This window comes from Diabrotica virgifera, chromosome 1 (genome assembly GCF_917563875.1).
Source record: "Diabrotica virgifera virgifera chromosome 1, PGI_DIABVI_V3a".
Taxonomy (NCBI): Eukaryota; Metazoa; Arthropoda; class Insecta; order Coleoptera; family Chrysomelidae; genus Diabrotica; species Diabrotica virgifera.
The window spans coordinates 229668819-229683863 of record NC_065443.1 but is presented as its reverse complement, the minus strand read 5'-3'; the positions used below and the strand labels follow the sequence as shown (position 1 = coordinate 229683863).

At 31.6% G+C, this 15045-nt stretch overlaps 1 protein-coding gene across 1 annotated transcript in view; it reads left to right on the top strand.

The window, feature by feature from the left end:
• Window positions 1-15045, top strand: part of LOC126882692 (soluble guanylate cyclase gcy-33) — a 231111-nt gene that overhangs the window by 70754 nt on the left and 145312 nt on the right. Inside the window, exon 2 of the mRNA XM_050647671.1 lies at window positions 5131-5414. Coding sequence (XP_050503628.1) covers window positions 5131-5414 — 284 coding nt within the window. The remainder of the gene's footprint in view (window positions 1-5130; window positions 5415-15045) is intronic.

Below are 15045 nucleotides of genomic sequence, written 5' to 3'. Positions count from 1 at the left end.
ATTAGTAAATACGGGCATCTGTGAAATATTTTTAAGACAACTAGGATCAATGTCTTAAGTAGGTTATAGATAAATTATTTTATGATTTAAAAATAAACCAATTTCAACAAAAGCTACGCTGGGTGAGTTCACCACAGTGCAGTGGTGTAATTGGTTTTGCCTAACCCCCAGGTGAATGCATTTTATTTAATTATTATTTACCCGTGTTTTTGTAATAATAAAATAGGAGAATGTAATTTTAGAACTATTTTACTAATTCTACTAATATAATGTGTATTTTAAAAGTAACTATTGTTCCAAAATATTACGTTGTAAATATTCGAATCCTTTTATGTGATAACACTGGTTTGTTGAAATCGGCAACAAAATTGAAGAATTAGTTCTGTATGCTGTGTACGGTTTACATCGGTTCTGTTTGACGTTTATGAAAAGTTTAGAAATATTTCTTTTGAAAATAAAAATTTGTAGAAAATCTGAGTATATCGTGGTTAGTGTTTTTAAAATATCTATGTACCAGGGCTGTTCATAAATTAAGTTAGTAAACACAGGTATGTACGTATTATGTGAAATTTAGGGTACCTTAAGTTTTATCAGGGAAGAGACTGTTTTATCAAAGAAGAGGCTGTTTTATCAGTATTACACTCAATGACTGGCTAGAACGACGCGTGGTGATTGGCTGAAAAAGCAAAAACGTCAGAATTTGACAGGTGAAAAAAATAATCAGAATATTTTTTCGCACTTTACGCATATTATATACAATGTTGTATACATGCAACGGCAGTAGCGACGTGTGACTTTTTCTAAAGTGTTACCAAAACCAGACGCAAAAAATCTTATTTAAAAAAAATGAAGATATGGCTAAATGCATATAGGGTGAGGCAGATAAAGGGCCTATTAGAAAAATCTCGAGAACTCAAGGTAAGAGAATCATGAAAATTGGAATACAGGGGTTTTGAAGTATGAACTATTTAATGAAAATATTTTGGTCTCTTTGCTACTTCCGGTTATACCGGAAGTTAATTGTAACTTCGTTTTTTTTAATAGGACACCCTGTATATTTTTCCATTTTTTATTCTGCTCGATGTCTTCTTTCTTAAACTATGAGGTTTTGAAATATTATACAGGGTAGTTTAAAAGGTAATTACGGTTTTTTATAAATTTTGTAGCAAACTTCACACCCTGTAGAATTGTACTGACTTGATATCAAAAACTCCATTTATGTTCATGTGATTTTTAATATAGTCTATTATTATTAAAAATTATTAATATAGCGAAATGTTTAATGTTAGTATACAGGGTTGGTCGAAACACGGAATGAGTATTTTCTGAGTTTTCTTTAATGGAACACCCTGTATTTTAGTATTGTAATGAAATGGTATTTTATAGTATTTTTTATTTCTTAAGCTTTCCCTATACCTAACTGCTTTAGTTTTTGAGTTATTCGTGATTCTTTAAGCCAAACATTAATAGCAACAAAAATTACGTGAAATTTTATTAGGTTGGCCTTGAATATATTCAATCAAAAATAATTTTTTGAAAATAAATACATGTTAATCTAGAATGATCCTTAATTTATTAATATTGAATGAGATACCAAAATGACTACGTTGTTAAGATTGTTGGTGCATAAAATATTAGTAAAAACAAACCATATTCTACCTAGTTGGCTATGGCTTTGACACTAAACCTGATTAAACATTAGACATTATATTATTTTTATAGTTCCAGTTGCTTTGTTACCATTACTAATATACATTTTTGTAATGGGAAACTGATTAGTAAAGTTTTTGTTCTAGGAGAGTATAACAAAAATATACTACTAGCAATAAGAATTTATCATCTGCAACTCCCTGATAGACAACCAAGAAGAGAAACTTTTCAAAGTTTACTAGAATAGTTTCGACGTACTGGACACCTAGATTACGAGGACGTTCACACTAATATGCAGATTCTCAGTGACACTAACATTTAATTAATTTTAATCATTTACAATAGTTTTTGTTCAATCAGATTTCTCGTAATCTAAATGTCCAGTTCGTTGAATCCGCTATAGTAAATTTTGAAAAGTTTCTCTTTTTGGTTGTCATCTATCATGGAATTGCTTATGATAAATTCTTATTGCTTATACTCGCCTAGAACAAAAAAAAAATCTGAATCAGTTCCTCGTTAGAAAAATTCATATTGTGTGTGTGAGAGAGAAAAAATGGCTTGGATGCGGGTCCGTTAGCCACAGATTTTTATTTTATTTTTACCTCAATTTATTAGTTTTGTTATATTTATACCTATTTCACTTAAATGACTATATTTGTTTCTCTCAAGTAGTTAATGAGTAATTTAAATATTTCCATTTTATGACAACTTATTAGGTATTCTATACTAATTGGAAAATGAACTTGTGTTTGTCATATTAGTAATGATAAAAAATTCATATTAGTAATGGTAGCAAAGCAACTGGAACTTCAAAAATAGTAGAATGTTTAAGCAAAGCAAATGTTTAAGCATATTTAGTGTCAAAGTCATAGCCAACTAGATAAAATATTGTATGTTTTTATTAATATTAAACACACCAATAATCTTAACTACGTAGGTATTTTGATATATCAACCAGTATTAATAAATTAAGGGTCAGTCAAGATTAATATGTGTTTATTTTCGAAAAATTATTTATGATTGAATATTTTCATGGCAAACCTAATAAAATTTCACGTAATTTTTGTTGCAATTAATGTTTAGCTTAAAGAATTGCGAATAACTTACAAATTAAAGCAGTTAGGACATAACTGCTTTAATTTGTAAGTTATTCGCAGTTCTCTAAGCCAAACATTAATTGCAACAAAAATTAAGAAGTATAGGGAATGCTTAAGAAATATAATAGTACTATAAAATAGCATTTCACTACAATACAAAAATACAGGGTGTTCCATTTAAGAAGACTCAGAAAATACTCATTCCGAGTTTTGACCAACCCTGTATACTAAAATTAAACATTTGCAATATTATTAATTTTTAATGATAATGGACTATACTAAAAGTCACTTGAACATAAATAGAGTTTTTGATATCAAATCAGTACAACTCTACAAGGTGTGAAGTTTGCTACAAAATTTATAAAAAACCGTAATTATCTTTTAAACTACCGTGTATAATATTCCAAAACCTTATTTTAAGAAAGAATACATCGAGCAGAATCCAAAAATGTAAAAATATACAGGGTGTGCGATTTAAAAAAACGAAGTTACAATCAACTTCCGGTATAACCGGAAGTAGCAAAGAGACCAAAATATTTTCATTAAATAATTCATACCTCAAAACCCCTGTATTCCAATTTTCATGATTCTCTTACCTTTAGTTTTGGAGATATTTCTAATAGGCCCTTTATCTGCCTCACCCTGTATATAGCTTCAATAATATCATTTTGTATATCACTTGGAACTCTTTGTTGGAAAAACCAGTTGATGTTTCTAGATGTTGGCAAAATTTTTGATCTTTTTTGGCAATTAATGTTAACAATTCCCTGTAATTGCGATTGTCAGAGTCGGCGCCCTCAAAATGATCACGAAACGCTAATTCTTGTTTGGCCACGGTATCTATTATAAGTGTGCTACGGATATACCTATCTATTTTTTTAACAAACTCATTATGTTTAGCAATATTTGCTTTAAAAGCTTGGTTAAGAGAACTTTCGATTCTTGTTTGCCAAACTGAATCCAATTGGGTATACATCTTACATGTAGGTAACGGAGAAATTTCATGTCTCCTTTTTAAAACTAACACTATTTAAATTGTGAACCTGGTCCACCCATTTTTCTGTAGAAACCAGAAGATATGGCCAACAATACAGTCTATTTTTCTTGCAACCACATAACCAAGGATTTTCACTGTACCAACTAAATTTAAATTATCGAACTAGGTACTTTTTATGATTCCTTTTTTAAATTGTTTAAAATAGGTCTTTCATTTTCAATCATCTCATTTTTTTCTTCAAAATTGTACAAGGAGAATTACTTTCCAAGTAATTGATCGATTACGCAGCGACACTCATCCATGGATAACTGCACGCATACTTTTTATAGGTACTGTAACCAAATTTAAATCTGGTAACAGGGCTACTGATATACACAGCGCGCTCACGCCGTCGCTTCTTCAAAATTTTTCAGACACTAGCCGGTCCCGAGCAACAACGAAGATGTAAACATTGTAACCACAAATGAAACTGGTAACAGAGTAGGTATAATAAAGTGCAACTGAGTCACATAAGCTCGCCAATATTTTCGTGCGTCTACGAGTAGTTGGCTATTTACTGAATTAGGTACTATCAACACATAATATAATAATACATTTCTATTGGTAAAAATATAGGTAAATGGAATTATTCATCGTCATAAAATATTTATTTGCAAGATTTTTAACTGTTACCAATGGTAACAGTGGTTACATGGACGCTTCGCCAGTGTGCAACGGTTGAAAATAGTGTAGCGGCCGCTTGATTAGCAATTAAAAAACAAAGTGGTTTTCGATATTGTATGGCAAAAAACTCTTCGGGGTTTCATCAATCGATGTTTAAATAATATCTCCTTATAGCTCTATCAGCTTTTAACTAGTTTTTGAGGGTTAAAAATGGCCGATCAATTTTAGAGAATCAATGGCCAAAAACTATTAACTTTAGAGAAAAGTCACTAAAGACCTTTTCTGTTTAGAATGATCCAGAAAACCTAAAAAACTTTGTTCGATGCAAAAAAAAAATTTTAGGAAAGAAACGAAAAAAAGACGTTTAAAAAATTTTTGACCCACTTTTGGACCTGGCAACATTCAAATTTGTTAAAAGGGCTCCTTTTTGAGTAAGATTGTGAGAAACATCCAAATCAGAATATTTTTCCTAGCGGATGCGCAGTGGCTTTCTGGGCCATTTGAAAAGACGTTATTCTCTTTTACCACGGCGATCTGATTATAATAGATAATGCTAATGATCCTGATGTCACTTATGTCTAAGTTTTTCTTTTCCAGTAATTCGATAAGGCGGTTATGCATGTGGGTAATGGAGGATAATTCGCTTCTTGTCTCATAACCTCCATAAGACAATTTAACAGTGGTAAAATAAATAATGAAGATATTATCTGTATTTATTTCTAGTTTCAGATATGGCAATACCAAATCCGAAATCGATACCTAACAACATCTCAGAAGCAGACGACAACTCCCTGAGATCTTTGAGTTCTGAAGATGTATCCCAGGCTCCCAGAGGCTACTGTTGTGCCAAAAGTATTAATCCAGCCGACGGCAGAGGACGTAAGCTTCATCTACTTCAAATGTTAATTCTTCCATTTATACCTATACTAGCGTTAATAATTCAAACATCTGTGTTGTTAAATAATATAATGGTAACAAGAAACGAAGTGATGGAAATTAATAACCAGGTAAGATGTGTAAACACAAAACTAAAGAGTATATTTTTTTTAATTTTCAGAAAGGTAGTTGTACTAAATTACTATAATTTTTAATAAATTGCTAAAAGCGAATTGTTCGAATCTTCGAACTAAAAAGAAGTACCAAAGTGTAATAACAATAACGGTTCGTTACTTCAAGTTTATACACCGTTTATTACGATAAGGATTCCCAATACTCTAGGTCTAGGCACTAGCTAGGTCACGTGGAATTTTTGATTCTGATGGGCAAACCCAAGTATTTCATATGTATTTGGGTGCTGATTGCGAATTTCGAGTGTGGATTTCGATCCGAGTGGCCAAGCAATTGTTATAAACAATTTAATTGTTTATCAATTAGATAACACGGGTTTACAAAAAAATATAAATTGTGGACTATTTGACGAAACCATATGACAAGGGGATTTTTGGGGTCGCTGATCACGAATCAGGGGTCCGTTGATCTGTATCACGTTAGGTAAAGGTTATTTCAAAGTCAAATCAAGATAAATCGACAGTCGCTCTGAAAAAGTATATTAGGGGGTTTTTGGGGTCGCTGATGACGAATCCGGGGTCCGCTGGCCTCTCTTAAGTCTAGCTCAAGGTCATTTCAAGGTTCTTTCAAGATCAATCGACACAATCTCTCTGAAAAATATATTAGGCGGTTTTTGGGGTCGCTGATCACGAATCCGTGATTCGTTGATCTCTGTCACCTCAGGTAAAGTTCAATTCAAGGGCAAATCAAGATAAATCGACAATCGCTCTGAAAATTTACATTAGGGGTTTTTTGTGGTCGCTGATCACAAAACTTATTTGACCTTGAAATGTAGTTTACCTGACGTGGTAGAGCTCAACGGACACCAGTTTTGTGATCAGCGACACCAAAATCCCCCCAATATACTTTTTCAGAGCGATTGTGTCGATATATCTTGATTTGACCTTGAAATGACCTTGAGCTAGACGTGAGAGAAGGTAGCACATCCCCGGATTCGTGATCAACTACCCCAAAAATCTCCTAATATACTTTTTCAGAGCGATTGTCGATTTATCTTGATTTGACCTTGAAATGACCTTTACCTAACGTCATAGAGATCAGCGGATCCCGGATTCGTGATGAGCGACCCCAAAAACCCCAGAATTTAGAAAGAATTTCTAAATTTTTTCTAACTTCATATTATTTGACACACCTTGTATAAAATTAACAAACTTGGATAAATGATGGTTGCATCTTGAGGCTTAGACAATGCACAGATTTTTATGAAGAATAACTTTTTTTGTAAAATTATGAATAAAAGAGTTATTACATGTCTAATAAATAAAAATGATGTTCGAAATCGGTAATTTAAGAAAATTTCAGAAATTTTTTTTTTCAAGTAGAAGGCTGTTATTGCATATTTGAATATGGTTTTTAATTACAAATAACTTTTCATAATAAAATTTTTCGATATTTTGAAATATAAAGGTAGTTTGCTCTTGAGCGAAATTCATATTTTTTGACATACCTCGTATAATGTTGACAAAATTTGATATCTGATGATTGCATCTTAGGTTTTAGACTATGCAGAGCACTTTATGAACAATGACTTTTTTTCGTAAAATTGATATTAAAAAAGTTTCCCATATGGTTCCAAGTTACGCAGACACCCTGTATAATTCTTATAATTAAAGCATCATAAAGTAAATCATACATATTTACTTTTTCTTCGATTTTTATATTAAATGAGACTGCTCGGAGTTATCTATTCGAGAAAATCTTACCTTCGAGGAAACTAGTGGAATAATTTGAATAAGTCGTATGAACTTTTATTTTAACAATAAATAATCGTAACTTTTTAATATAACTATTTTTATTAACACTTATAGGGACCCCTATTTTACCCCATTATCTCTCCTGTAAGTTCGATATGTACACGCTACTTAACCCGAGAATTGTAAAAATTCTGTTTAGATATTTTTGGGATCTATTTCTTCAGGACAGATTCCCATTTAACTTGATAAATAATTAATGTTTTCCTGAGATCTATTCCTTCAGAATGAATTTCCCATTTCATTTGTTACATTAATCCTTTCCTGAGGTCTGTTCCTTCGGAATGGATTTCCCATTTGTTGTATAATTATTATTGTAATCGAAAGCCGAAATCGTGTTATATAACCCTGTAGACAAGTAGGTTAATTTTCTTTGGGGTTAGTGATGTTAATTTTTTTTTTATTTATTCAAATTTAATGTTAAGCTGTACATAATAGGTGAGAAGGTTCATATTTAGTGGTTTAATTATTATATTAATACCTAGTTTTTATGTATATCAATTGTAGAGATTTAATTATTATTGTATCTGTATATATGTACTCTATTAGATATTTAATTGTGTTGTACATAATATAATAATATGTTTTATTAGTACCTTGAACGACATCGGAGTCCACAAAATAGATTGTAAAATTATAGAGGCTATTTATTGGAATCGGACAGCAATCATAAAGACCAATGGTATCACGTCAAGGCCAATTGAAATACAAGTAGGTGTCAAAAAGGGTTGTGTGCTATCACCGACACTGTTTAACGTCTACTCTGAGGTAATATTTGTGAACGTTTTATCGCACTCTTCAGAAGGAATCAGGATAATCGGTCAAAGAGTAAGTAACATCTTCTATGCAAATGACACGGATTTAATGACTGATTCGGACCATAGTCTACAGATACTGTTAAATAGGGTTACTGAAGTTAGTGAAAAAATGGGGATGAAGATCAATACTGCAAAAACCAAAGTTATGAAAATATCAAGGAACAAAAATATACCCCTTCCATGTGTGAACCACCAACTGCTTGAATACGTAAACCAATACAAATAACTTGGTTGCTGGTTCAACAATAAACTTGATTGTAAACAAAGTAACAGCGAGAATAAGCTCATTTTGTAACAGTAGCATTAATATGTCGTTTTCTGCCTTATTAATATGCCTTAGATGTCGCTTTCTGCATTGCTGTGTATGGCCAATACTTTTGTATGGAACTGAGGCCTGGACACTCAACATAGCACTGATGAACAAATTAGAAGCCTTTGAAGTCTGGCTTTATAGAAGAATCTTGATAATATCTTGGACAATCCACACCACCAACGAAATTGTTTTATGGAGAATAGGTACAGATAGACAACTGCTAAAAATCATTAAAGTCAGAAAAGTTAGCTACCTGGGACACGGCATAGTGAGAAACGAAAAGTACCGCCTCCCGCAACTGATCATCCAGGGTAAGATTAAAGGAAAACGGGGTCCCGGTAGTAGTGATGTTGAAAAAGTAACTATTCGTTACAAAGTACTCGGTACTTACGAATACTGAAAGTAACGATTGCTATGCAGAGAGGCAAATCGTTACTTTGATTACTCTGATTACTTCGTTACTTTTTACCAATCGTATCAGAGCGAGTAACTACTATTGTATCTACTTTGATTACTCTGATTACTTAGTGTCCGCAGTCATATAAACCCAAACAAACAACAACAATACCCTGATTACTTCATTACTTCGTACCAACCGTATTAGAGCGAGTAATGACTATTGTATCTACTTTGATTACTTTGATTACCTACTCTGATTCCTTTGTTACTTCGTACCAATCGTATCAGAGCGAGTAACGACTATCATATCTACTTTGATTATTCTGATTACTTCGTTATTTCGTACCAATCGTATCAAAGCGAGTAACAACTATGACTATTGTAGTTGTTATATCGGAATACCTATACAAAATACCTACCTACTGAGAAATACGATTCTCGATATGATTACCGGTACTCAAATACAAAAGTAACAACAGTAATCGTAGTAATCAAAGTAACAAATACTGTACATGATTACTTTATACAAAAGTAACGATTTGTAACGAATACTGGAAAGTAACTATAATCAACATCACTACCCGGTAGGCGACAGATTTCACGGCTTAGAAATATCAGAGACTAGACCGGCCTTGATGCAACATCTTTGTTTAGATCCGCATTGGACAGAGACAGATTTTCCAGTGTAGTCGCTAATCTCTACTAGAGGAGAAAGGACCACAAGAAGAAGATTAGTACCTCATGTTTACATTATAGTTTTAGAAATTACTTTCAGACAACTTTTGCAGCAGTATAAGGTAGCTTGAGCAGTAAATGTTGATACTTACCTGGTACAAAAAACATCCTTTAGTAAGTTGCCGCTCTCATTACTCTTATTTCTTCTTATTTTGTTGTGACGTTGAGAGGTGACTCAAATTTTTTTGCAGAAATTGCTTGAAAATAAATCAAATAATAATATTTGAGTTATCCTCCCTCTCAAAAAGGTCCGGAACATTGTTTAAATAATCAAAATGTCAAGAATTGAAGGAAAAATTCGATTTTTTTCTTCGTTTTTTGATTATAACTTTAACAGTATTCATTTCCGAGAAAAGTTCTACTGACATAAAAGTTGCGTAATTCAATTTACTACAATATAAAATTGGTTAAAAATTTAAAAAATAGTCACCCTAGTTGCAAAATAGCAATAATTGCGAAAAAACCATACAAAAACAATTATTGGCATTTTACGTTTTTCAACCATTTATGCTGCACTTAGGACCTTCATATTTCACCCAGAAAAACTCTATGATACAGTAAAACAATACTGTAAATTTCATTAAGATCGGTTTAATAGATTTTGCAAAATAAATTTTGCAATACAGCTTTCGCAAAAAAAGTTCATTTTTTTTAATGTTACAGGACTGAAAATAAAGCAGATAGCAAGTTGAATTTTTTTTTGCTTATAGAAGTGTACTGTACCTTTCATTTGCAATTATCAAAATTAAAATCGATTAATTACCACGGCGTCAGAAAATTTTTGAAATAAACAATAATTTTTGGTGCTAAGCGCAGGACAGCGGTGTTCGATTCACACAGGTTGATTTCCACCAAAATTTGTTCCAATCTTTATCTAATATATTATTTTCTTACTCTATATTTTGTTGTATTTTAATTTTTTTAATTCCACAAAAATCAAAATAATTTTATTATTGTTTGTGAAATATTGTTTAAACAATTGCATATGTTTAAAAATAATAAACTTTTATTATTTAAATTAAAATATATGAACAAAGAAAGTTTTTGCTAATAAAGGTGTTATTTCAAAGGATAGAGTATGTGTTTTTATTTTGCAATAAACAAATTTATTTATTTATATCGAAATGTCATAAAAATTAAAATTTATCAATCATTATCAAAGGTCATTGGAATGCCCAATCAGAGCAACATATCCGCTGTCCTGCGCGTAGCACCAATAATTAATGTTTATTTAAAAAAATTCCTGACGCCGCGGTGTTAAGCGATTTTAATTTTTCGAAATTGCAAATGACAGGTCCAGTACACTTCTATATGCAAAAAAATTTCAACTTGCTATCTGCTTTATTTTCAGTCCTGTAACATTTTGAAAAAATGATTTTTGAAGTTATACTTCTTTACCGGCGATAGAGGGTACATTTTTATATGGGAAAACCTAGCGACCGGGCGCATGCGCATTATAACTTTGTTCTGATTGGATGTTCAAATGACATGTCAAAAATTATTCATTATGGCGACTGTGGCACAGCTGTAGTTAGATTATTTATGGTTGTTGCGTTTTAAAATTTGTGTGAAAAGAAACAACAAACAAAAGTTAGTTAATAGTTATACTGACTTTTTAAATAGTATTCATATACCTATATTTTTGGACTTTTGGACTATTTTGGACAAGGAAAACTCATTCTAATTTGGTAAGTAGTTTTTATTATAATCATATTGTAATTATACATTTGGATTAGGTTGAAATACATACATTTATTTTCTCAAGAATGCGGATTTTAGAGAGAAATCCCAAATTAGGTTCGATTTTTATTTTTAAATTATGATTTTTTGGCGTAGATTTATTTATCTAGTAGGTACCTATGTAATGCTTTGATTTACATACTTAATTTGATTACCAACAAAAGTTCTACCAATCTTCATCTAATATATTGTTTTCTTACTGTTTTGTTATATTTTTATATTTTCTTCCACAAAATTTAACCTACATAATTCAATTTTCAAAACAAGTGTCAAACAGTAAAACGTTCAGTTACCGTATTTTTCCACATGATAAGTAATGTCGGATTGGACGAGTGAGTCTACGCTTCGATTAAGAGTCTAAGCGGCAAGCATTCAAGGGTTCAATTCCCGATGCAAGTTTTATTTTTTTATTTTTTTATACATGTTATGATTGTAAGTATATTTGTTATATAATTTTTTTTCAGAAAATGCGTATTTAAAATTTTTGCCAACAATTATTATCGTTCAGAAATCATTTTTTCTTTGTGGCATTTTTCAATGTGTTTGTGTGCGTTTTATTCTTTTATTTTTTTAAATTTTTGGTATTGTCTAAAAAATCACATAATATGTAGTAGAAGTATAACTTCTTACGTGCGTACAAAGTACACACACATTCTTGTTTTTTACGAAAGCTGGATTGCAAAATTTATTTTGCAAAATCTATCGAACCGATCGTAATGAAATTTACAATATTGTTTTACTGTATCATAAAATTTTTCAGGGTGAAATATGAAGGTCCTAAGTGTAGCATAAATGGTTGAAAAACGTAAAATGCGAATACTTGTTTTTGTATGTTTTTTTCACAGTTTTTGCTATTTTTCAACAAGGGTGACTATTTCTTAAATTTTTAACCAATTCTATATTGTAGGAAATTTAATTAAGCAACTTTTATCTCAGTACAACTTTTCTCGGAAATGAATACTTTTAAAGGTATAATAAAAAAATCAAGAAAAAAATCGAATTTTTCCTTAAATTTTTGACATTTTGATTATTTAAACAATGTTCCGGACCCTTTTGAGAGGGAGGATAACTCAAACATTATTATTTGATTTATTTTCAAGCTATTTCTGCAAAAAAATTTGAGTCACCTCTCAACGTTCAAATGTACTAATATTTTTACAGATGCGCCCTGGTCTAGAATCTTTCCTTGAGTGTCAGGTGGTTCTTTTCCGGCATACCCTGCTAGCCAAGCTGCAAGTAACACATTTTGTATTGTGAGCACAAATTTCTATATTTTGTTACATTGGCAGTTCAACTCCAGTGCTCCCTATTCATATTTTTGTTATATCTGGAGTTCAACTTCAGATTGGTGTTACAAAAGAAGTATAATTACAAAAAAGGAAATAATCGTTTCGTTTTGATTCAATTCGAGTCTCTTGCTGATGATTGCTTCTCAAACCTGATGTTTCGGAATCTATTCCTTGTCAAAGAGGCTTTGCAAGTAGACTGAATTGGACCATAACGAAACGAAAAAGAAGTGCACATATTAAAATATTGGAGTATGGTTAGACTGTCCTCTAACGGGGAATAATGAAATGAGTGAAAAATAATTTCGACCACGAATCCAGTAATTGATTGTAGTTGATTCGTGTAGTTGATTCGCAAGTAGTTGATTCGTGGTCGAAATTATTTTTCACTCATTTAAGTATAATTACGTTATCATTCGTATACAGTGAGCACGTAAAAGTTGGAATAAATTAATTTTTTCGTCAATGGGCGATTTTGGAAATAAATCCCGAAATAGGTTGATTTTTATTATTTAAATTATGATTTTTTGGCATACATATCATAGGTACTAATGACGCCATCAATCTGGGCGTGATGACGTAATCGATGATTTTTTTAAATGAAAAATGCTGTCGTCTGCTAGCTCATTTGAAAGGTGGTTCAACTCTCTATACAGTAATATAAACATTAATATAATTATTTTTATATCATCATCATCATCATCATCATCAATGGCGCTACAACTCTCCATGAGTCTTTGCCGGTTTATGAGAATTGCCTTCCACGTTTGTCGGTCCTGTACCACTAATTCCTATTGTCTCACTTCCATTTTCTCTAGATCTTCTTTGACCGCATCTTTCCACCTTTTTCTAGGCCGTCCTACACACCTTCTTCCATCTGGCCTTTCCCAGAACACTTTGTTTATAAGGCGACTGTCGATACTGCGTATCACATTCCCTGCCCATCTGAGTCTATGGGCCTTTATGTATCTGACCTTTCTGGACAAAGACTAACTCGTTGTTGTATCTGCGCCTACATTCGTTTGCCACGCGGTCTCTGCAAGGGCCATAATATATTTTTGCCTCAGAAGCCAATCGGTGTAAGTCAATAAATGTCTAAAATGAGATAATAATATTTTGTGAAAATAGTCGCGGAAATATGAAGAGCCATTAAAAATAAATAAATCGTCTTTTTTTTATTTAATGGCATAGACATTAGTCATTCAGCCAGCTGCAACAAAGAATATACAATCCTATCCCTATACAAAATTAAACAGAATCAATATACTAATACAATAAATAACACAATACAATAATAATACAATAAAACAATGATGGATTTCTGATAAAGTGATATAACATTTATGATATGCAAATCTAAACATAAATCATAAAAAATTACACTCCCGCGTACAAATTTTATAGGATCGTGAGTGTAACTGACAAGAAATCTATAATGATATTGTATATTTGTTGTGAGCCTGTACCCAACAGAGACTGCGGATAATTAAACTTAATAACTTAATATGCATGCACCATTCAATAAATCGTCTTTATTGATCATAATATAATATTCGCTGTATGCAAGTACTTGGAGGGGATACTAGAAACGATCGTGCGCGTATAGTGGCCAAATCTTGCAACTTTCTTAACATTGAGATTGTCAAATTGACATATATTTTATACCTACTGTCATTGAAGAAAATGGGATTTCGCAAATGATGTGTTATAAATTGTAAAAATTATATATGCTGCTCCACAATATTGATATGATATGCAATTATTATATGTAGTTCAATACAGTTGTTCAGAGCTGCAGCCAACAAAGTTAAGATTGCTGTGATGGTAACCAACCTCCGATAGGGGACGGTACTGCAAGAAGAAGATGCAATTATTAAAGTGAATTTAATTAATGGTATTTTGCTTGTAGTAAAATGTTTACCTTTTAATAACATAACCTTAATCTTCCTTTTTCTTCTTATTCTTTATTGGGCTATGACCTTGACAATTATCCAGTAACCAGGACCATAGCCACCTTTACTTAACAAGCCATGAAGTTGAAATTTGGCAACATCTATTGGTAGACCGATTAATTCTGACAGTTCTCATTTGTTTTTAAATAATTTTCACTGTATTTACAGAGAAACTGAAAATATTTCGTCCTCCAAATTGTAAAGAACATTAAAAGGTATGTTATTAAGATGATTTTAGTTCAATATAATATATTTTTATATAAACTTGCGTGCATATAGAAATCCGTAAACTTAAAAATTTTGTCATTTTTAATGTCTTATATTTCCTAAACCTGTTGGCAGATTTAAGTGATTTTTTAATATGTTATAGCCTAATTCTTTTATAATACCGCTGTGATAATATTGTTGCTAACCAGTTAAATTTTTATGGTGTACCGGCAGAGCTGGGTAGTATCCGGATACTTCTGTATCCGGATACAATATCCGGATAATTTTTATGTATCCGAAAGCTGTATCCGGATACTTTTTAAATTTTGTATCCGTTATCCGTATCCGCGATCAAATTTTAAAGTATAT